This window comes from Miniopterus schreibersii, assembly GCF_964146895.1.
Source record: "Miniopterus schreibersii genome assembly, chromosome: 1".
NCBI classification, from domain to species: domain Eukaryota; kingdom Metazoa; phylum Chordata; class Mammalia; order Chiroptera; family Miniopteridae; genus Miniopterus; species Miniopterus schreibersii.
The window spans coordinates 163906475-163930601 of NC_138101.1; the positions used below are offsets into that span (position 1 = coordinate 163906475).

The 24127-nt window shown below is 47.2% G+C and overlaps 1 protein-coding gene across 2 annotated transcripts in view; it reads right to left on the reverse strand.

The window, feature by feature from the left end:
- Positions 1-24127, reverse strand: part of ITGA11 (integrin subunit alpha 11) — a 117437-nt gene that overhangs the window by 60877 nt on the left and 32433 nt on the right. For both annotated transcript variants that reach the window (XM_081124049.1, XM_081124048.1), the window contains exons 2-3: positions 24009-24120; positions 1072-1172 (exon numbers count right to left, since the gene is read on the reverse strand). In XM_081124049.1, coding sequence (XP_080980175.1) covers positions 1072-1172; positions 24009-24120 — 213 coding nt within the window. The remainder of the gene's footprint in view (positions 1-1071; positions 1173-24008; positions 24121-24127) is intronic.

Below are 24127 nucleotides of genomic sequence, written 5' to 3' on the forward strand. Positions count from 1 at the left end.
GAAGTCTGGGCCTCAGCTGTACTGGGGTTTGAACTTCCCACCCGTTGTGCTGACGCAGATATGAACAGCAGGAGCGTCCAGCACCCCGTGATGGGAGAGCGGGCTGCCACTGAGATCTGAGTTCTTTGGGCTTTCTCTTTGATGCAGGCCTTTTCATCCATCTACTTATGTCCTGGAGCTCTGCCATCTTCCCCACCTCCCCAGAGAGCCCCACCCCACTGCTCTAGGGTAGAGGCTCCCCTTCTGGAAGAGGGGGAGGCTGAGGGTCCTGGCCCTGGGGCAGCCAGTCCTCTAGGGCAAGGTCTGAAATTCTCAGCCCAAACGGAACTTTTACTCTCTCCTGTAAGCAAGTGGTGGCCTGGCCACTGTCTGACCTTTAGGACAAAATGGAAGTGCTTTAGAGGACTGGTGTGTGGACTTTAGTGAATGCACTCGTGCGGGCACACACGGACACACACGCAGAGTTTATCAGGGATTGGAAGGCTTTGAGGCTGCTCACAGCATTTCCCTGTGGCTGACAGCTCTTCAGTGAGGAACAAAGCCTGCATTTCAGAAGCTGGTGTTACGCAGTGGCTGTCGGCTGCCTGGATTGAAATCCAAGCCTTGCTGCTTGTTAGCTGGGCGACCCCTGGCAGGTCCCCTCACTCCACATATAATCATTTCCTCCTTTGTTTAATGATTAAATTTCATAGAAACTCTTGTGGGGATTAAATGAGTCACAACACCTAAAAGTGCTGAAACCAGTGCCTGACTCAGAGTGAACATTATATATGATGTATGAGTGTTAGCTGCTGTTGTTAGTGCTCCGGGCAGTGGATGAATCAGAAAGAGCAATGCCCTGGGGCACTGGAAGCCAGGGTTTGATTTTTGGCTAGCCCCTAACAAGCTGTGTGACAGTGGAAAGTTGCTTCTTCTCTCTGGCCTCAGCATCCTCATCTATAAAATGGGGCAGTGATACCAGCCAGTCACCTCTGGGGCAGCTGGGAGGAGCCAGTGTGACTCTGTTTTAGAGCCTGCCCCACCCTAGACAATGGTTGGCCTCCTTGTGGTGAGACCAGAGGTCCAACTTACCCAGGTTGAGCTTTGTGCAGTTCCCATGGGTCACTGGACACTTGTACACGTCTCCAGTCTTCTGGTGGCCATTGGTTTCCAACGGAGCGCCCACGACGAGCCTAGAAAGGAAGAGAAGGCAAGTGAAGATGCTGGGAGATGCTCCTTCCTGGTAGAGGCTGGAACCTGGAGGGCAACGATGAGGGGAAGGTGGGGTGGGGGGATCTTGGAGGAGCTGCCACATGCCAACCTTCAGATTCAGATCTTTGTCTCTGTGCGGGAGGGATGGTGGGCTTTCAGCGTAAAGTCATGGGACCTGTGGCCTACTCCAGGCCCTTGCCAGGATGTGGAGATACAGAGATGAAGATCACATGGGCACAGCAACAAATGGGATGGAGGCTCCCTGGGAGAAGAGAGCAGGGCAGACATCATGGAGGAGGTGATGCTTGAGCTGGGTCTTAACAGTTGAATATGAGTGTGTCAATGGTAGGAGAGTGGTAATGGCCATTCTGGCAGAGGAATGATTTTGGAGCCATAGAGTTTTTGCCATCTGTCACTACCTGCAGGGGTCTCATTCCTCACCTTATATGACAGTCTTTGAGCTAGTGACTCACATGTGGGGCATGTTTCTCAATGGTCATGGCTGTCCCCTGAGCCACTAAGTCTTTGCACAGGGTGGGCCAGGCAGCCAGCCACCTGGGGCTTCTACCTTGAGCCTATGCTTTTGTGAGCTTATTTGGAAAAAGGGTCTTTGCGGTTATAATTAAGGGTCTCAAGATGAGGTCATCCTGGATTACCCAGGTGGGCCCTTGTAAGGGAACTCACTTTAGAGATTTAATATGGTTCCAGCAATAAAGGTGTCTGGGAAATGTTGAACTCTCTGTGTTCAACCTTCTGTGATTGTTTAACTCTCTGTAGCCTCAGGCTTGGTCGACTACCCAGAAAGCCAGAATGCTGCCCAAAGATAAAGTCAGGCCCCAGGAAGGAGGTTAATGAATGTATAGAGTGTGGATAACTGCCTGATGTTATCTGCTAACAGAAATGCATTGTTCTTTCTGGTGGTCTAAGTAACTACCCACCATATGCTTTTACTATTAACACCCTATAAAAGAGAGACCCTGTCCTGGGAGGGGAGTGGATAATTCCTGGCTGGTCACCACTGGGAGCGCAGTTGCTTTGCCTGGGTATGTAAGTTCCTCCTTTTAAAACTCTTATGAATTTGAATAAGGCTCCATGTCAGTTTTGCGGAACCAATCCTGAATTTAGACTTTTGGGGCTTTCCCCCAACAGCCCTAAATCCAATAAGTGTCTTTATAAGAGACTCACAAAGGAGAGACCAAGAAGAGAAAGCCATGAGAAGACAGAAGCAGAGCTAAGAATGACGCTGCCACAAGCCAAAGAATGCCTGGGGCTGCCGGAAGCTGGAAGACGCAAAGGATTCTCTTCTAGAACCTTTTGAGGAAGCACAGCCCTGCCAGCACCTTGTTTTGAACGCCTGGCCTCCAGAACTGTGAGAAAATAGAGTTCTGTTTTTGTAAGCCATCTACGTTGTGCTAATTTGTTATGCACCCACTGGAAATTAATACACTTGCTTACATGCTTCTAGAAAATACGAGTGGCCACTACTTCCTGACAGGGCTAAACCTGGTAGTACCACTTCCCTTGAGGCAAGAGAGAATCCCACCTGAGCCTGGATGGCCCCCAGGCCCTCTCCTTAAGGCTCCCCAATGCCCCCTCTATGCCTCACCTCCGGCTGGAAACCCGGTGCTGATATAAAGTGAAACCTGAAAGCAGTCAGGGTTTCCCTTCAGTGACCACCTGCCTACTGTGTCAGTGCCGCCTGCCTCTGGCACATCTGTATCCTTCTAGGCTTTGGGTGCCAGTCCAGCTCTCAGCCAGCAACTGCCTCCTCTGCTCAGGCCCTAGTGCTAATAGTGCCTGAAGAATGGACCCCTCCCAGGACAGCTGCGCTGGAATTGCAGGAGGTGCCCCAGCTCCCACAGCCTGAGAGGTCTCCAAGACCCTGCGGGACAGAGTAGATGACGATGGAGGCTGGGGCACAGGTACAGTGAGACACTGGGAGCAAGATGATCTTTCTGGAGCCCTGCCCTCCCAGCAGCTTCCCACCCCTGGCAACGTGGCCCAAAGAAGAAGAAATCACTTATTTTCTGACTTAAGAGGGTTGAGAGGGGACAGGCCTGGAGGTTCGGGCTCCACAGGACTTTGGTAGCTTCTTTTGGTGAAACTCCCTGGCCCCGGTTCCCGCTCCCACACTCTCTGTGCTGTCCAGAAAGAAAGAGAGGTCTGACATGGGAGTTAATAGAGCTCTGTTAGAAATTAAGAGTCTATGAAATAAGAGCTGAGGTTTCTCCCCTGGAGACCAGATAATGACAGATTCTAAATATATCCCTTATTAAGCATGCCCATTTTTGACTGGCAGGAATTAATTGGACTCATAAAATCTGTTTGTCTAGACGATGTGATTTTTGGCTACTTAATTCTGCAAGGGATTGTGTGGTCAAATTTATTCTTTTTTTTTTTTCTTTCAGTCAGAGAGAGAAAGACAGAGAGACAGAGAAAGACACAGAGAGAGATATGTCAGTGTGAGAGGCTTAGGTGCCAAGCTTGCTTTGCTGGCTGCTCTGTTGTTCAAGGTCAACCTGATATGTAACCAAGTCTTGCAGAAGAATGTTCCCTCCAGGACACCCTGTCTGATGGGAGCGCTTTCTGGAAAGAGCCTTTGAAAACAGCTTGCAGGGTGCCTCTGGGAGGATCAGGCACAATACGTTGTAGGTAAGAAAACCATAGCCATCTTCTAGAAAAGCTACCTCATGTGTCTTCTAGAAAACACCCAGTAGGCTGACCAGGTAGACTCCTCACAATTCGTGCCATTTTACAGATCAGGACTCTGAGGACCCATGGCCTGCTTGGAGGAGTCCACAACACAAGGTGAGATCTTTGGGCTGAGAATCCAGGGGCTGATTCTTCATCCGGATTCGGTCACCTGCTTGCCGTGTGGCTTTGAGAAGTTATTAAACTTTCCAGACCTTGGTTTTCTTGGCTGTGAAATGGGGTTATCAATTGCCTGCCTCTCAGGGGCACTGTGGGAAGTCACAGATGTAAAAGACACCATGAAGCAGAAGGGGTTGGATTAAGGTGAGCTATGCACAAAGACTGGTGGCTTAGAAGCCATGGGGCCTGGTAATGGCCAACATGCGACATTCAGGCAATAAATCCGCCAAGTCTCTGCCTGAATTTGCTGCAAGACTAGGCTCTGTCCTTTTTAAAGAACAAGAGCCGCCCCTTACATCTGATCTCTCTGTGGTACTACATAAGGTAGCAGAACAGGGCTTACTGTCCCCATATTACAGATGCAGAAACTGAGGCCCTGAGAGGGGAGCTGACCCATGCCCCACAGTTTGTTTGTGGCAGAGAGCTGAGACTCGTCTCCTGGGACAGCGTTCTCTTTGTTGCCTCAAATCTCTTCGCCATGAAGGAAGGGCCTGGGTCAGCCCTCCCGCCATTCTCGAGTGCTAACATTACGTGTGCCTGTCAGGCTTGCAGTTTTGAGGATATGATTCAGTCTCGCTGCGAGGGGAGAGCTGCCTAAGCACAGGGAAAATGTTTGCGTCACCACCAAGACCCGCCAAATTGTTCCTGGGGTCTGGCAGCCCCTGCCACCTCTTGCGGCCTCAGCCTTATATAGCCATCTGCAGCTTTGGGGCTGCTGTGCCTCTGAGGGACTGGACACCCTATACCCTCTGGCTTGGGCACCAGCACAGCAGGCAAACCCAAAGGTCGCGGCTAGCATTGGGCCCTTTCCACAGGCTGTGCTCTGACTCACTGGCTGTGGGCTCCCGGCATTCTTCCCATAGAGCTCGGGGATCAGGGCCACTGCGGATGCAGAATTGGTGGCAGGCTTCAGCCACGGCCCTGTAAGACCCCTCCCCGGTGGCTGCCCTCTAAGTAGGGCCTGACCAAGGGAGGAGGCTCACCGTGGAGCTGGCCACCTGAGGAAGGCAGGACATGGACCACTGGGCCTGGGTTCCTTGGCTCCCAGCAGGACACAGGCTAAGAGAAGGGCTTTCTGGCTCCCTACCTCACACCCTCTCCAAGGCCCCATGGACACTCATTCTGATTTCTGCTTATCCTAGGCTCCATTCTTCAAGGCAATTTTAGTCTCTGAACCTTTTAAAATGCACACTCCTATAAGAAAAAAAAGGTAACATATACCTCCCATGTGTGTAAGTTTTTATGTTAATTAAACCAGTGTACAACTGTCAATCTGTATATTAAATATCCGTAATCCTGTTTTTCAAATAAAATGTAAATCTAAATAGAACTTGAATTATTTTGTTTCTATGCCCCAGTATTATGTCCTGCACATCCTCTGGGGTATGCATACCCTACCCTGGAGATCATCCCTTTAAGACCCAGCACAAATTCCCACCTGCTCCAAGAAGCTCTCTCTGATTACCCCAGTTTTTTCCACATAAACCAGCATCTAATTCCTGTTGTCTGTTGTGACCAGTGTTTTAGTGTGGCCTTTCCTTGGGGGCCAAGATGTGGGTATTATCCCTACCCTGGCCAGCCTTTTTGCTCCTCTCTGCAAGACCTGGACCTCACATCCCAGGAAATCCAATTATCACTGTTTATTCTTTTCATTTCAATGATTCACTTTTGATGCAATTAATTTGCATTTGATTTTGGTCAACTTTGATGTGATCAGCTTTGAGGCTGGAAAGGCAGTTAGTATTTGAGGTTCAGACAGCACATGTGACAAGCCTGTGAAGAGACACCAGTCAGTTTCAGAGCTGGACTATTGTGAAAGACAAGAATGTTCAGAAAGCCCAGCTCTGGGGGCATGCAGTGCCCAGCACAGGGAGAGGGCTTCCCTCCCTGGAGCCAGCTAGGCCTGTCCCCCAGGGACCTCTTGTCCCTCTCTCATCCCATTCCCTTCCTCACTTGTTCCTCTCTCCCAGCACCCTTCCTCCACTCAAACCCACTCTAGATTCTTTGTTCCATTTCTCTCCTGGTTTCATTTTCCTTTCCTGAAATCAGATAGGGGCATCAGGGAGGGGGTTCCACTTGAGGAGCAGAGAACTCAAGGGAATAAAAGAGAGACTATTTCTTTAGTGAGGCTTTTTTTCTCCCTCTTTCCACGGAAAATGTAATCTCCTCCAGCCAGGGTGAGTATGGTAGCTAATGTGTTCAAGATGGGGCTGTGAAGTGCTGAGCACAGCAAACCCGTGCTGGGGGTGAGGGCCCTAGGGTTGCTCTGGCTGGGGGCAAGGTGTAGAGGAAGAGCTCACCTGGGACCTGCATGAGGGGAGATGAAGGCACCTGCATATCTCCTGGGCTGGTTGGAGGGGCTTGTGGTTCACTGTGGCTCAGATGCCTGGCAGGGCCTAGACTCCAGGAGGCCAGGAAATTGAGGACCCCTCTGTTTGCCAGCACATCCTTTACTCTCTCTACTGCTATAAAACCCAGAGATGGGAATCCTTTGTGTGTATTTTAAACAAATGCAAATACTGTGATGGTTAATTTTATGTGTCAACTTGATTGGGCCATGGGGTGTCCAGATATTGAGTTAAACATTATTCTGGATGTGTCTGTGAGGATGTTTTTGGATGAGATCAACATTTTAATTGGAAGACTAAGTAAAGCAGATTGCCTTCACCAACATGGGTGGGCCTTACCCAATCAATTGAAGGCCTGAGAGCAAAAAAGCTGACCCTTCTCCAAATAAGAGAATCGTTCCTGACTGACTGCCTTTGAACTGGGACACTGACTTGCTCTTAACCTTTGGACTCAAATGGAAACATCAGCCCTTCTTAGGTCTCCAGCCTGCTGGTCTTCAGATTGCAACTACACCATTGGTTCTCCTGATCTCTGGCTTTCTGACTCGCTCTGCAGATCTTGGGACTTGCCCACCTCCATAATCACATGAGCCAGCTCCTTATAATAAATCTCTTTGCATACAGATGGTTTCTGACTTCTAATGGTTGGACTTATGATTTTTTGACTTTACGATGATATGAAAACGATATGCAATCAGTAGAAACCATACTTTGGATTTTGATCTTTTCCCAGTCTATTAGTATGTGGTATGATAGATACTCTCTCATGATGCTGGAGAGTGGCAGTGAGCCCCAGCTCCCAGTGATGCACGTGATCACCAGGGTAAACAAGTGATACTATATAGAATCACCGGGGAGTTATAAATGCAGGTCCCTGGGCCTCATCTCCAGAAGGTTCTAATTCATCCAATTGGGGACAGGGCCCAGGGAATCTATTTTTAGAAGCTCTCACATATCAGGCAGGATTGGGGGCCTTTGTGTGAAGGATCTGCTGAGGAAGCAGATGTGAGGCCCTCTGGACATGTGAAAAAGCATATGTTCCAGGAATTTTCACCACATCTGGGGATCATGACCATAGCAGCCTCAGTGATGGTCCAGACAAGGTCCAGAATTGGGTTTTAAACAAAAAATTTTTTGTTTCTTTTGGTCACAAGTGAACACATATAGGAAATGCCTACTTTAACTGGTACAAAAAGTACTAACGTATTTTAAAAGTATTGTTTACATTTTTTTTGGATTATAAATGTAATAGGTGCTGGTTGTACAATGTTCGTAGTGGAGACTGTGCAAAGTAAAACACGCAAGGCTTCTTTCTCCCCAACTCAGCCCAGTCCTCTAGACAAAACTGCCATTAGTAACAGGAGTGAAGACAACCTCCTAGGCATTTACATAGGGAATTTAAAAGATGGAATCCTTTTACATACATGGTTCTGTAGTGTACTTTTCTCACTTAATTATCTTATACAATTTCCATGTGAGTATACATCAATGCCACACTTAGTCCTGGTCACCAGGTCCCCTGTCCTGGGCTCTGCTCTGACTCTTCCTTGGCTCTGCCACTTCCTATGAGGTGAAGAGTCCTAAAGGTCAAGAAGGCAGATCCCCTAGAGCCCAAGTCCCACCTCTCAGGGTACCCAGGATGCTGGAATCTCCTGTCCAAACAGCCTGGGTCAGGCCTGTGCCCTGGATCTGACTTTCTGGTGGTGGATCACACCACTGACCAGCCCAGGAGTGGCTGCTTGTGGGGGTGTATACACAGCTTGGCTGTACTGGATGGGTGTCCATAACTGTGAGGCCCCTCAGTTACCAAGAGGGAACTGTAGATGGGAAGAAAAGATGCTGGGCTGTGGCCAAAGCCTCCATTTGCTTTCTTGACCCAGGCCTCTCAGATATTAGGGGCAGCCTGGTGGAGCTGGATAATGCAGCTCTGCCTCCTTTATTCTGGTTGCACAGTGTCACACTTCTCTGTTTAACCACTCTCCTGTTGATGGATATGTACATTGTTTCAGCCCTTTTCTTATTGATAGCCATTTAGATACTTTAAAATTTTCCCCATTGCACACAGCTTTTCATCAATACTAATGAATAAAATGCCTCTGTGCACAAGCAGCTACGCGGGCAGTTCAAGCAGTATGTACGAAGCCTGAGCAGGCTCCTGTGCAGGCTGGCCCTGGGGCTGGCCCCCGTCCTCGTGGGCACAGAGCCTGCTGACAAGCATCATCACAGCTGTTGATTTCACAAGCTTGGCTCTCTGCTTTGTTCCTGGAAACTTCTGGGTCCACCTCAGCTTACATTCAAACAGCATTTTTTCCTAAGTTGCAGACGTACTCAGAACAGAAGAGGGAAGGACATTCTCAATCCATTTGCAGGGAAAATGAGAATCTGAACACTGACCGTGAAGAATAGAGCAGCCAGTGTGTGCCATTTAGCACAATGCCCCCTCTCACACTCCGACGACAGTCTCCTAGGGCACTTGTCCTTTTCTCACTATACCTGGCACTCTCCTTCTTGCTTCTGTATACGTAGTTTCCTTGTCCCAAACTCTCAGCTGACCTCCTTCCATCCACCCTTTAGGGCCTCTTCCTCCAGGAAACCTTCCTTGATCTCTTGCCTGAAAGCTCTGTCTCTCAATTCCTACAATGCTTTGTTTGTACCTCTCTTGTCTCTTTTTTCTCTCCTTTAGATAATTTGCCTCTAGATAGCAGAGAGAGAACCTGATCCATCCTTAAATCTCTCCCTCAGTGCTAGTCAAAGTACTGTGAACACAGTCAAGGCTCAATATTTGTTTGTAGAATAAATAAATAGATGGATGAATGTAGGAGGCTGCTCATTTGCAGAGACAAGCTAAGTCTTCACTCTTGGGGTGCAGCTGGGAGTAGAGCCGGGCTGAGCTCTTATGGGTTCCATTTGCAGATGGACCACCAACCTTGGAGCGTCCTTGGTCCCACTCTCCCAGGAAGGTGGCTGTGGTCTGGAGTACCCCTAGAGGGGCTGAGTCTGCAGTGTAAAAATTTCCCCTTGTCTTTTCAGAACGTCAGATAAATTCTTGCTTGTTTTTTCAAGTCATGGTCAGAGAACTGAACCCTCCCCCCCACCCTAGTTTTATAACAACTCTTTCTCTGGAAATGAAACATAAACATAATACTAGTTGGGGCAGATGTTTCTCAGTGGAATATATAGTTTTAATTTTTTGGTATGTGGAAGGCTGACAGCTCCTCTGCTGGAAAGGGGCCTTAGCACTCCCTGTTCTCCATCTGGGCAGGCCTGTTTACTTAGGTTCATAATGAGGTTGTTGATATTTTATATGTGACCAGAGTGCACACCTAACAGCTCACTGCATCAGACCCATGGCCAGGGAAGGTGACTAGACAGGAGAGCAATTCTTTTTGACTGGAGAAGAAAGCAAAGCCCAGAGAATGTTAGGATCCTCTGGGTAGAAGCTGAGGCACAATTGGGACATCCGTTATTCTGACTGTGTCCAGGGCTCTAGCCACCTGGACTTAGAGGAGGTGGTAAAAGAGGAGGAAGGCCCAGAGGTGAAAGGAGAGACATTCTTTTTCGGCCTTGGGCCTGTTGACACGTTTATGGTTAGCTCTGATCTACTCTCACATAGGCTAAGTGACCTGAGTTGAGCCACCTGCCCTCCCTGGACCTCAGCTTCTTCATCTGTACAAGGAGAGGCTCGGACAAGTTCAGTTCAAAGAAAGAGTTAGTGAGCACTACTGTGTGCTGAGCACTGTGGACTTAAAGGTGAATGAAGCATAGTCCACATCCTTAGTCAGGTGGGGGCTGAGAGACTGACATATGACAATTTCAGTGTGGAGCATAAGGCTATGAGAGGGGGTACCCAAGTGTGAGAGGGGCACAGAGGAAGGGCACTTGCTCAGCTATCTGAGGTTTCCTGCAGCAGGTGACTCCTGGATGGAACCTTGCAGGGTGAATAGGTGTCTATCCAGGTGAAGAGGGGCTGGGGCTCACAGCGGGGAATGGCAGCTGAGTTCTGATGGTGCCAGTGTTTATATGTGTTATTCTAATGTGCCTTCCTTGGTGAAGGTTTGGCCCAGAGGGACAAAGACCCTGCCTTCATGGAGCTTGTCTCAACCCTGGGTTCATCTGCCTTCATGGAGCTTGTCTCAACCCTGGGCTCAGCACCATTCATCTGCCTTCTTCCTTCCCACTCACGCCTCCCTGACATTTCAAATCCCCTCCCTTCTCCCCTCGCTTGTCCAAAGAACTCCATCTAAAGTGGCCCAAAGAGTAGACAGATGGTTAGATGCAGGCATTGCATTGTCTCCTGATCAGGTTACCCCCACCTACTTTTTAGGGTCTCTAAATTCCTGCCATTGGTCACCCCTTTGGATTCAGGCATTGAGGGTCACTCTTAGCATAAGCCTTGAAAGGTGTTAACCTATGAACCCACGAGAACTCACAGGCTTCTTTATTTATTTTTTAAAATATGTTTTTTGTTTTTTTTTTAAATGTCTTTATTGATTTCAGAGAGAGGAAGGGAGAGGGAGAGAGAGATAGAAACATCAATGATGAGAGAGTCATTGATTGGTTGCCTCCTGCACGCCCCCGACTGGGGATCGAGCCCGCAACCCGGGCATGTGCCCTGACCGGGAATCGAACCCCGATCGCCTGGATCCTAGGTCGATGCTTAACCGCTGAGCCACGCCCGGCTGGGCTAAAATATGTTTTTTAAAAATTGATTTCAGATAGAGGAAGAGAGAGGGAGAGAGAGACAGAAACATCAATGATGAGAGTCATTGATCGGCTGCCTCCTGCACGCCCCCTACTGGGGATGGAGCCCGAAACCCAGGCATATGCCCTGACTGGAATTGAACTGTGACCTCCTGGTTCATAGGTCGACACTCAACCACTGAGCCATGATGGCCGGGTGACAGGCCCCTTTAAATGGATTAAGTCAGTGGTTCCAGAACCTGGCTGGGCATTAGACATACCTGGGGATGTTTAAAAATATAGATTCCCAGGCCCTATCTCTAGAGATTCTGATTTTATGAGTCTTGGATTGAGATGAGGAATATGTATTCTTTTCTTAACTTTCACTGGCAATAGTGTTCTGTCAGCTTTGGGAACTCCTGGATTATATTATTAGGTGATCACCTGAAATAATGGCAAACAGGTCCCACGGTAATTGGAGGCAGGATGCACAATCAAGAAATAGTTAACAAACACAGGTTCATGTGTTTATCTACCCTCAAAGCACTTTGTATGAACAAGCAAATAAATTAATGCAGTCACAAATGAATGTCTGAGGGAACTGCAGCACAGAGAACCTAGGTGACTCACCCAAGTCACTCAACTGGCTAAGGGTGGCTCTTTTTCCCCTCTCCTACCTGGTCCTCTCCCACCTCTGGGCATAGGAGAGTAGGGTACACAGAACCCAGCTCTATGTTCCATCTGGAAGCTCCAAGTTACACTAGGGAATCATTGGCTATGCAGAATCCTTCGAGGTTCTCTCCATCTGATTCAAAGCTCAGGTTCGTTTCCCTCCTCTCTTTTCCAGATCATAAGCAACAGCTCTTCTTTCAGCATTATTCTTATTTTGAGACCTCATCAGGAAATAAAGAGGTTGTAGACTCACTTCAACCACTGAAGGGTAAAATCTGTCATTACATTTTTTGAAATGTTCTCCTCCTTGGGTTACAAACTCATTGACTCAGTGGTTGGGGAGGGGCAGAGAGGACAGTGTAGAGAGGAGCTGCTGAATAGGGCAAGCTGCCCAGAGCTGGGCCAGACCACCACCTGCCTGCCCTCTGCCTGACCTCACGTTACCTGGGCCCCTCCAACCTTTGCAGGGAAAGACAAGGACAGGAAACCTCAACCTCTCTCATATGGGGCCATTGTCTTCATGCCCTTTATGGCAAGAATGTCCAGCCTTGAAGCAGAAAACACCCAATCAGAATAGCAAAAAGAAAAAAAGAATCCAAAAACATGAGAATATTGTAAGGAACCTCTGGGATAACTTCAAGTGTATCAACATTCACATCATGGTGATGACAAAAGGAGAAGAAGGAGAGCAAGGAATTGAAAATCTATTTGAAAAAATAATGATGGAAAACTTCCCTAACCTGGTGAAGAAAATAGACATAGAAGTCCAGGAAGCACAAAGAGTCCCAAACAAGAGGAACCCAAAGAGACCCACACCAAGATACATCAAAATTAAAATGCAAAAGGTTAAAGACAAAGAGAAAATCTTAAAAGCAGAAAGAGAAAAGCAGTTAGTTACCTACAAGGGAGCTCCCAAAAGACTCTCAGTTGGTTTCTTAACAGAAACTTTGCAGGCCAGAAGGGAGTGGCAAGAAATATTCAAAGTGATGAAAAGCAAAGACCTACAACCAAGACTACTCTACCCAGCAAAGCTATCATTTAGAATGGAAGGACAGATAAAGAGCTTCTCAGACAAGAAAAAGCTAAAGGAGTTTATCACCAACAAACCAGAATTACAAGAAATGTTAAAGGGTTTTCTTTAAGAAGAAGAAAAAAAAAAGGATAAAAATATGCATAATAAAATGACAATAAATACATATCTATCAACAATTACTTTAACTACAAATGGATTAACTAGATAACAAAACAAGACCCTTACATATGCTGCCTACAAGAGACTCACTTCAGATTGAAAGACACACACAGACTGAAAGTAAAGGGATGGAAAAAGCTATTTCATGAAAATGGAAACAAAACAAAACAAAAAACCTGGGGTAGCAATACTTATACCAGACAAAATAGACTCTAAAACAAAGGCTATAACAAGAGACAAAGAAGGACCCAGCAACTCCACTTTTGGGTATTTATGTAAAGAAACCCAAAATACCAAATAAAAAAGACATATACATCCATATGTTTATTGTACCATTATTTACAATAGTCAAGATATGGAAGCAACACAAGTGTCCATCAAATGGATGAAAAAAGAAGTGCTGCATATATACAATGGAATATGATTCAGCCATAAAAAATAACAAAATCTTGCCATCGGCAACAGCTTGTATAGACCTAGAGGGTATTTTGTTGAGTGAAATAAGTCAGACAGTGAAAGACAAATGCCAGATGATTTCAGTTATATGTAGAATCTAAAAAACAAAATAAATAAACAGAACAGAAACAGGCTCACAGATACAGAGGACATTTTGACAGCTGCCAGATGGGAGAGAGGTTGGGGGGCTTGATGAAAAAATGGATTTAGAGATACAAATTGTTAGTTACAGGACAGTCATGGGGATATAAAGTACAGCATAGGGAATATAGTCAATAATACTGTAATAAATATATATGGTGTCAGATGGGTACTAGACGTATTGGGATGATCACTTTGTAAGTTCTATAAATGTCGAATTATGTGGTTGTACACCTGAAACTAATATAATATTGTACATCAACTGTAATTTAAAAATAAAAAAAAAGAAAAACCAAAGAATGTCCAGCTTTGGGCTTTGCTGAGACTTAGCTCAAGTCACACCCGGAGTTTTAGAAACATTCTCGCCTCCATCTGAGCCCTGTGCCAACCGCTGAAGATGCAAAGATTAATAAAAGGCAAGCCCTACCCTTGGGGGCTCACAGCCTCTATTCCTCCGTTAACCTCTCTTCATTCTTTGTTTCATCTTCTCTCCTCTTCCCTGTTCCCCATTTCATGTCCCATTTCTCTTAACTGGCTTTTTCTACAGCTCTCTCTTCGTGTCCTTCTGCATTACTGGCTCAGGGCGACTCATTACAGCTAAACCAAGAAGAAATGATTCAAGAGGGAAAGTGGAGAGGCTTTAGGAATTCAATAGAAGATGGCAGAAACCTCGTCAGATGTCTCTAGGCAGTAACAAGTGCTTGCCACTGGCAGCGAGTCTGAGTGCGCAGCTGGGAGGAAGGGAAGTTGCTGAAAGAGAAGACACTTGAAAGAGCAAAATCCTGAGGAGCCATTAATTGTTCACGAAGGTGTCAGGGAAAATTAGAAGGAGGTATTCTACCCAAGCCTGGAGAAAATAAGAGGTAGGTTACATAGTAATTGGTCACAGTTGAGATTAGTGAGAAAAAGTGTTTATAGCACATCAATTTGTTTTTCTATTTGTATAAAACCTTAAAACACATTTATTCAACTTTGCAGTGTTCAATAAGTAGTTCTGTTTTTTACATTTTATAGCCTAACTGAATGGAAGCGCATGCTGCCCTGGGGTAGTGACATCTATGGGAAGCTTAGGTGACTGGAGAGAGGAGCCATTCCCAGCCAGCCTTGCTCTTCCTAGTGTCAGATATGATAATTACAGATAGAGCGCCAAGGAGCAATTAAAAACGGAGTACCAGTCTTGAAAATTCAAACCTATGAAATTATAGAAAGTCATTCTCTAGATTGCTTCCATATCTTGGCTATTGTAAATAATGCAATGAACCTACAGGTGCATACATGTTTTCTAATTAATGTTTTTGTTTTCTTTGGATAAATACCCAGAAGTGGGATTGCTGGGTCATATGGTAGTGCTTTTTTAATTTTTTTGAGAAACCTCCATTCTGTTTTCTTTAGTAGCTGTGTCAATTTACAATCTTATCAACAATGCACAAGGTTTTCCTTTTTCTCCATATCCTCACCAACACTTGTTATTTCTTGTCTTTTTTGATCAGAGCCATTCCAACAGGTGTGAAGTGATATCTCATTGTGGTTTTGATGTGCATTTCCCTGATGATTAGTGGTGTTGAGCATCTTTTCATATTTGACCATTGTATGTCTTCTTGGGAAAAATGTCTATTCAGTTCCTCTGCCCAGTTTTTAATTGATTGTTTGTTTTTTTATGTCGAGTGTATAAGTTATTTACATATTTTGGATATTAACCCCTTATTGGATATATCATTTGTGGATATCTTCTCCCACTCAGTAGGCTGCTTTTTGTTTGGTGGAGGGTTTCCATATAGTCAATGATATCGTAATAACTTTGGATGGTGACAGATGGTTACTAGACTTAATCATGGTGATCACATCATAAGGTACATAAATGTCGAATCACTGTCTTATACACCTGGAACTAATATAATTTTGTATGTCAACTATACTTTAATAAAAACAAGTCTGTCACAAAATAGTATGTGATTTCATTTACATAAAGTTCAAAAGCAGGCTAAATTAATCATTTTTGATCATGGTCAAAACTGTGATTAGTTTTGGAGGGGACACCGATGATGAGGGTGCACAAGGGAGGATTCTAGGGTCCTGGCAAAAGTCTATATCTTGATCAGGGTTGCAGTCACATGGGTATGTTCACTCAGTAAACATCGATTGAGATGGATATGATCATTACATGGAGGCTATCTGTCACGTATGATTTGCTTACTTCTCTAAGTGTGATTCAATTAAAATAAAATAAAAGTCGCTCTCCAGATGGAGTGAATTTATGCATCAGTTTACTCCCCCTTCTCTCTTCTGGCTGGACTTAGGGAGGACACTGGGGTCAGGAAACCAACAGTGTTGGCATCAGAGAAGGGAAGAGGAGGAAGAGCCCACAGGCTGCTGAAGTGGGGGTGGCGGTTGGAGAAGATGCTGACTTGGCAAATCCCTCTGGCTTCTCTGAACTGCCTGTATTAAATTTATTTTCTTTCGTGGAGGTTAGTAACCAGGAGACTTTCCTTTCCATGTTTCCACTACTGAGATTGTTTGTCTTACTCCCCAAACCCCCAGGGGTTGGCCCCCTGCCTCTTCTATGGCCCTGAGGACTGGCCTTAGCTCTGGCTCTGGTTGACCAGAGTGTGTGTGTCAGAGGTTTACCCGGGCCCTCACTGACATACTTTTCAAGTCCCAGGAAAAAACTGCTTGGAGATACAAAGAGCCTTGGGAGCCTTCTGCAGGCTGTGTCATACATGCAGGCACTGCCTCCATCTCCCAGGTGTTATGGGTCGACAGGCCCTCCCCCGCTGCCCTCAATGCTGCTTTGTGTTTCTGAGGGCTCGAAGGCTCCCCCAGCTGCCCCCCGTGAGGACCAGGTCTGGATTTCCACTCCTTCAGGCCTCAGTGGCTCACACTCGTTTCGTCCGTGCTGCCTGCCAGGGTCTGCTGGGTGGCTTGGCCTGGGGCCCTGGGCCAACATTTCCCCACGAGCGCAATTTCTCTCTCTTTTTCCATCTCTCGTGCATTGGCTGGTTTCATCCTATCCTGGGCTTTGCTCCTGCAGTGACTTATCCTTTAACCAGAATGAGTCATGGTGCTGGATTTTATTTGTTCCAGGAGAAAATAGCAGAGGGCATTTGCATGCTGTGGTGTTGGGAGCTTTCGCTGGGGGCCTGAGCCAGGAAAAGAGGGAGCTTAGGATGTTCCTCAGAGAGATTTCCGCAGCAACAAAGCCTGAGGCTGCCCCAGGCTTCACAACCGGCGCTGTCACCTAGAAGTAGGGACAGACGTGGTCTCCACCAGGGAAGACACTGCATATGCAGAGAGGCTCCTGGGAGGGAGGGATGTCTACTGTTCCAGATGGATATGTACTGTCAGGCAGGTCCATTTCAACTTGGTTTACCTTCAGGCTGAGGGTGTCCCTCCTCTGCGTGACAACTGCCTTTGTGTGGAGGTGGCGGTGGTGCGGAGTCGCTGACAGGGTCTGCACTTACCCTGGTAGAGGGTTTGCTCCAAGGCAGGCAGGTTTCTGGATCTCCCTCCCCACTGCCTCAAGGTCCATAGGCAGGGCACCCAATCACAGAGCCCTTTTGGCATCTGAGCACACAAGCCCTGAGTTATTGCAAAAGAATCCAAGAAGACCCTTCAAAGAGATGGAAGGCAGTCTAGGATTCATTGTGACTTTGACTGGGTCAGGCCACCAAGTCTGTCCTTCCATTGCTGAGGATGATGACAGGTTTAAGATGCTCCTTTCCTCCCAGAAGCTTCTGTTTCTCATCAGGACACCCCCGAATTCAGGAGACTGAGGCTCTAATACAGTTTTCAGGGGCCAGCACATCCCTTAACTTCCTTCTCAGTCTCCCACTCCAGCAGATTCTCTTCCTACATTTTCTCTCCACCTCCAGGGACCCCTCCCTCTTGTCCCCCTTGTCCGACTTTCTGTGTACAAGCTCTCTACCCCTAGCCGAGGAAACAGGCAGCTTCCTGAGGACAGGTGCTGGGGAGCCTGGGCTGGGGTCCTTCTCCTTCCCCTCCCCTCAAGGGTACAGGTCAGGCTGATGACATTGGTGGCAACAGGCAGAAGCAGGAGGGACAGGCCCACCCTAAGCCCCTATCATGCCCACTTCCCATCTGAGACTCCAGTGCAGGAGCAAAGAGCGGAGGAGCAGAGAGGAGTGGAGGAGGAGGACGGTGCTGAGGGGAGGCGGGGAAGGAAAGTTGAGAAAGTAAGGAGCAGGGTAGGAAATGGAGAAATCAGGAAGGGAAAGAAGGTAAAGGAAAGAAAAGAGAAAATCAAAAAGTAGGAGAGGGCAGAGGAAGGCTAAGAGAGACAGGTGGGGTTTGGGTGGATAACAATGAGATCTGAGCAGATCTCCTCAAAATTAGCCTCTTCCCAACCCCATCTCCACCCCCACCCCCAGGACACCCATTTCCCCACCCATGGGCACCTACACTGGCTCGGGCGGCTTTGTGTCTGCCAGTTGTCATCAGCTTGATATACTGGAAATGGAAATCTCTCGGCTGGTGGTTCAGAGTGTGGTCCCCAGACCAGCAGCAACAGCACCACCCGAGAACTAGTGAGACAAGCAAGTTCTCATGCCCCACCAGAAACTCCGGAGGTGGGGCCCAGCGATTCTTCCAGGGGATTCTAAGGCAGGCTGTCCAGTTTGAGAACCACTGTTCCAGAGTGGTAATTGCAGACACTTTTTACATACACTGCAGTGAGTCATTTTAACTCTAGATGTATTCTGTGTGCATGGATGTACTCAGGAGTCATTCCTCACATCTCAAGAGCTCTGGGCCTGGAGAAGTTTGCCCAGTGCTGCAAGATCCCCAGCTTGGCCTCTCCAACCGTTTCTGGGAGAGGCAGCCCCTCCCCCTTTCTCACAATTGTGTCCCTCTCTGCCCTCTGGGACTCTGAGCTCCCTTGACCCCTACCTCTAATCTTCTCTCCCTCCTCCCATAAGCATCCCAGGGTTCTGTCCCAGCTCCCCTTCCTTCTCTCTGCAGCGCTCTTCTGAGAATGCAGTTCTCCCAGCACATCTGAGTCTCTACCTTGATCTCCCTGCTGAGCTGAAGGCCCCTGTCTCCTGCTGCCGGCCCAGCTGATCCTTGGATGACCCTCAGGTACCTCAAACCAATGGGGCCAAAGCTTAGCTCACCTGTTCTCCTAAAGTCTGTCCCCTGTTTCTGGATTTTGCTTTTCTGTTTTTTCACTATCTTCCCAACCAGTCATCCTCATACTGTTTCATCTCTGACCTCGCCTCCTTCTACTCTTGCCCTAATTCACTCTACTCCAGCCACACTCATTCCTTGAACATTCCAAGCTTCTTCTGGCCTCAGGGCCTTTGCACTTGCCATTCCCTCTGCCTGGAATGCTCTTTTCTCAAATATCCATGATTGTCTGAGATGCTCCCTTTCCTTTGGTCTCTGATTGCTGTCACCCTATCTTTGAGGCCTTCCTTGATGGCTTGTATAAGGTAGCAGCCCAAATCCTCACCCACCACTCCCAAGCTCCCTTACACTGCTTAATGCTTCTCCATTGCACATCTCACCATTTGACAGATGATGAGCAGTCTAATAATATGTCTTGCTCCACTAGAAGAAAAATTGCATCTGGGTAGGGACTTTGCAATTTTGTTCACCATTGAATTCTCAGGACTCAGCACAAGTTCTCAAGAATGAATGAATGAACTATTGATGCTCACAAAGTAGGCCCTTTCATCAGGATCCCCTCCCCTTAGACCCTCCACTCACCAAGTCTTCCACAGCCTTTCCACCAAACTCCCCCCTCCAGGGCCTCCTCTCAATTCTATCCTCCACGTGGCAGCCAAACTGATCACCCTAAGAATTCTAGCTCTGGTGGCCTGGCTGGGTGGCTCAGTGGGTTAGAGTGTCGTCCCGTACACCAAAAAAGGTTGTGGGTTCGATTTCTGGTCAGGGCACATACCTAGGTTGAAGATATGATCCCCGGTTGGAGCACATATGGGAGGCAACTGATCAATGTTTCTCTCTCACATTGATGTTTCTCTTTTTCCGTCCCCCCCCCCCAAAAAATCAATAAAAAAACATATCCTCAGGTGCACAACCTGGGCACGTGCCCCGACTGGGAATCAAACCAGCAACCTTTTGGTGCACAGGACAACAGCACTCAACCAACTGAGCGACACCAGCCAGGGCCCAGATACAATCCTCTCACCCTGGTATTTAAAAGCCTTTGAAGTACAATCCTCCCCCTCCCAGTCTTTGGTCTCACTGCTCTTCTTTCTGCGCCTTCTCCCACAACTGCTCAGGACAGTGTCCTTTCTCCAAATGTGGCTTCTTCTTTTCCAGGTTCCTTCCACCCAGTCTACTGAATTAGGAACTCACTCTCCCTTACTCTAAGTTCTTTCCGTGTGCCCTCTTGGTATTTATCATCCAGGACTGGGGCTCTGTGAGCATACGCCCTCGCTTCCCGGCTAGGCTGGGCACTCATTCTTCCCATGTGCTGTTTATGTGAATATGCTAGTGCTGGGCCCAGGGACACCACAGCCTTGGCTCTCTGGTGGGGCCAGCAGCGTAGCCAGTGAGGAAGGACACAGCCTTTGGAGACAGTATGTTCCTGGCCACCCTCAGGGATGGTGCTGCTTTTGTTCTGTGCTCCACTGGGGCCTAATAAGATCTGGGCTCCAGACCTGGCTCAGACACTTACTAATTATGTTCTCCCTCTCTCTTGGAGTCTCAGTTGCCATGCCTGTAAAATGGGGACAAGCCTACTTCTCTTACAAGTTGCTCATATCCCTGAACCTGTATCCCAGGGAATTCAACTTGGTCTCTTAAAGCCCACTGAGTTTCAAGGGGTTCCTTTCAGAGCCTTGGGTGTTGTCAGGCTCCTGCTCCTCAGGCGCTTGCTCCCCTCAAGGAGAGGAGGCGAAATGCCCTGCCTTGCAGAGAGCTGAGGCTTCTCTCTTTAGGGGTGAGAGCTTTAATGACAAATTGGAAACTTGTGGGGCCCAGCTCTGTGTTATCTCAGGGCCAGGAGGCTTCCTGTTCCAGGGACCAAAGGTCTGGAGAAGCCCTGTGCAAGCCCTACACTGGAGCTTCAGGACATCAAATGCTCTTACAAATCAACTGACTTAATGACTTCAATGTACATGCTATAGAGTCATGTAGATTAAATTTCTCTGAAAATACACAAGGGCTTAAAATGCAGGGGCAGAGAAAACTCAGCCTGAGAGGAATTTGTTTTCTCTTTTCCTTCTTGTGTGTCTGTGTTGTTATTGTTGCTGAAAACCAGGCATGTGGAAAACTGTTCAAGATGTCTGAAGCACTGGTGTAGTCATCTTTGTGCAGTTTGAGGTCTGAGTTGGGGATGCGCTGGGCAGAAGGTGTGTCCCCTCTCCTCCAGCCATTTACATCAGGCTCTGATGCCCTTGACGTTCAAGAAGGCTCACAATCTGGTCAATGGGAACCAGACCCCATTGGAGCCTGTGGTGTGAGACAGCTGGTGCGCCCTTCTCTGGGGCAGTGCTGGGACCTAGGTTTTGGGGCAGAGGCTGAGGAAGATGCTGTTTCCCACAGGCATTTCCCTCCCCTCGGTGGAGATGGTGGGCCTCAGTGGTGCCAGTCTCCCTGCTAGACTTCCCTGGCCCCACTGCAGGCCCAGGAAATGAAGAGCAAAGTGTGCAAACTCTGCCTTAGGGACTGGAATCCAAGTCCACACCGAGGAGGCAGGGAGAGCCTGGGTCACCGGCTGAAGCAACTCCAACACGAGGTAGGAGGTGATGTGTGCCATTAGAGAGAGTGCTTGGGGACGGTAAGGCCATGTTAGGAAAAGAGAAGGGTCCAGCAAGTCTTCATGGAGAAAGGGTCTTCTAAAGAGGAACATAATTAATACCGGGTCATATTTTGTCTGGTATTGTTTTTTAATTATTTCAAGGGTATTAGTGTTGCCTCCTCAACTAGTTTGTGAGTTATTTGAGAGTGAAACCATGTTTTACCAAAATCAATATTTTGCAGTCTGGCAAAATTTATTAACAGATGCTTAATAAACAAATATTGGTCAAAACAAATTCTATCTGGGAAAAGCCAATTCCATTTCATCTTTTTTTAAAAAATCCTTTCCCAGGGATATTTTTTCCATTGCTTTTCAGAGAGAATGGAAGGGAGAGAGAAAGAGAGAGAGAGAAACATTGATGTGAGAGACACATCAATGGGTTGCCTCCGGCATGGGCCCCAACTGGGGATTGAGCCTGCAACTGAGGTACATGCCGCTGGCTGGAATTAAACCCGAGACCCTTTAGAGTTCATGGGCCGACGCTCTAACCACTGACCTAAACCCGCTAGGGCCCATTAATCTTTAACCCTTTGAATATGGATATTGTGCATCTATGTCTGGGCTGGTTTAGAGAGGTTCAAATAACTGATTCAGTCTTTCAAAGTATGTTCTTATGAGCATCTACTAAATGCCAGGGATTATACTCCTGATTTCTGGAAGACAGGCAATGAAACAGGTGATTACTATCCAGCTGGATAAATGTTTTCTTAGAGGAAGTGATATCAAAGTTGATAAGAGAATATGAAAGAAGACTTTCAATTCCAGTCATAAGCAACTATGAAAAGTAGATAAAGTATATAGGACAACTATTTTCAGGCACTGGACAGCAATCAGTGTAGAGCTCAATACTTGAGAAAAGAGAAGCACAGGAGCTAAACCCACATTCGCCCAACTCTCTCTAGGAGGGTGCTTTGCTATTGATCACAGGGAAATAGAGTTCAAATAGGGAGCAGCAGTCTATACCCAATAAAAATGAGTATATAAGTATATCCCCAATAAAAATGAGGGTGTATGCCCATCAAAAGACATGTATAAGAATGTTAATAGCATCTCTATTCAAAATAGCCAAAATTGGAACAATCCAAATATCCATCAACAATAGAATGAAGAAATAAATTGTGGTACATTGCTACTGTGGATTATTACACACCAGTGAAGAAGCATGAAGTATAATACACTCATCAGTATATCAAACCTCAGAGACATAATGTTGAGTAAAGCAGGTCAGGTGCAAATGAGTATCTACCATATGAGATCATCTATATAAAGTTCATAAACCAGCAAAAGGAATCTATGGCAACAGGAGTCGGAATAGTGGTTACCTGGAGGGGCACTGACTGGGTGGGGAGCACAAAGGAGCTTTCTGGGAGCTGCAAATGTTCTATGTCATGTTCTGAGAGGTGATTACACAGGCATATACATATGTAGAAGTTTACTGAGCTGTATGCTTAAGATGTCTACACTTTTTGTATCTAAGTTATGTCTCAATAGAAAGATATCAAGTAAGATACTCCTTTATAAAAATCTCTCTCTGTGTGTATCTATTTCTATTTCTATCTTTGTCAGAGAGAATCAGACAGATCTGAAGGGTGGGGGTGGGGTGAGTGGGGAAGGTGGGAGAGGATATCATGGGAGGAGGGATTAGTATGGGAGGAGGGATCAGCATGTGCAAAGGTCTAGAGTACTGGAAAAATGATTATAAAGCAATTTGACTAGAGATGAGGGTTGAGCACAACAAAGGAGGTGGGGGAAGTGGAAGAAAAAGGGGTGAGGAGGGGAGAGTAAGCAGAGGCCAGATAGGAAGAGGGCGACATAGGACATTAATCACTAGTGTTCCTGTGGCCCCTGAACTCAGCAAGGGCTTCTAAGAGGGCCAAGTGGAGGCCTTGTCCTTTCTACCTCAGGGTGGAAAGAAGGCCTTGCCTTCTGTCAGCTAAAAACCAACTGGAGGGAGAAGAACAGCAATTAAAGGTATATATGTGCGTGAGGGTCTCACTGGGTGATGAAGGTGTTCAAAATCTGATTTGCAGTGATGCTGCACAACTCGGTCAACTTACTTAAAAAATCATCGATTGTACACTTGAAATGAGTGAATTTTATGATGTGTAAAATATCACCCAATAAAGTTATTTTAAAAATTGGAGGCGAATCCTTCCTTCCTATTGCTTACCCCTCCCCAAAGGGGCTCTGGGATCTTTCTGGCCCTTTCCCTCCACTGCATCTCCCTCTCACTTCCCTTTGTTCCCCCAGTGCCTGTGCTTTAGCTTGTGAGCACATTCAAATCCAACCCCTCAGAGACACCCCTAACAGTTCTCTAAGAAGCCAGGCCCAGAGGCACTGCCACACTGATGAGACAATGAGGCCCTGAGAGGGGAAGGGAGGGGTAACTATTTGTCTCCGGGTGCCTGCTAACTGTGCTGTCACATAACACAGGAGGAAGGGTGCTCATTCCCATTTCTCAGATGAGACCACTGAGGGCCTGTGAAATGGAATGCTCAAGGTTTCATAGTCAGGGGCAGATCTTATGCAGCCTCCACCTGCCAGGACAAGAAGTCAAGTCACTGGAAATGGGGGTGTCTACATGTGAGGACCAGTCTGGAAGCAGTGGAGTTCAGGGGCAGGGTGGTGGGCCAGGTGTGGGGAGCTCAGGGCTGGCTGGCTGGCAGCTGTCACTCACCACTTCTTGCCGCTGATGTCATGCTGCTGGACCGTGTAGCCGAAGAAGGCATCCTTGGAGCCAGGGATGACTCGTGGCTTCCTGGTGTCCATGTTGAAGGTGTCCGTGAACCCTGGGGC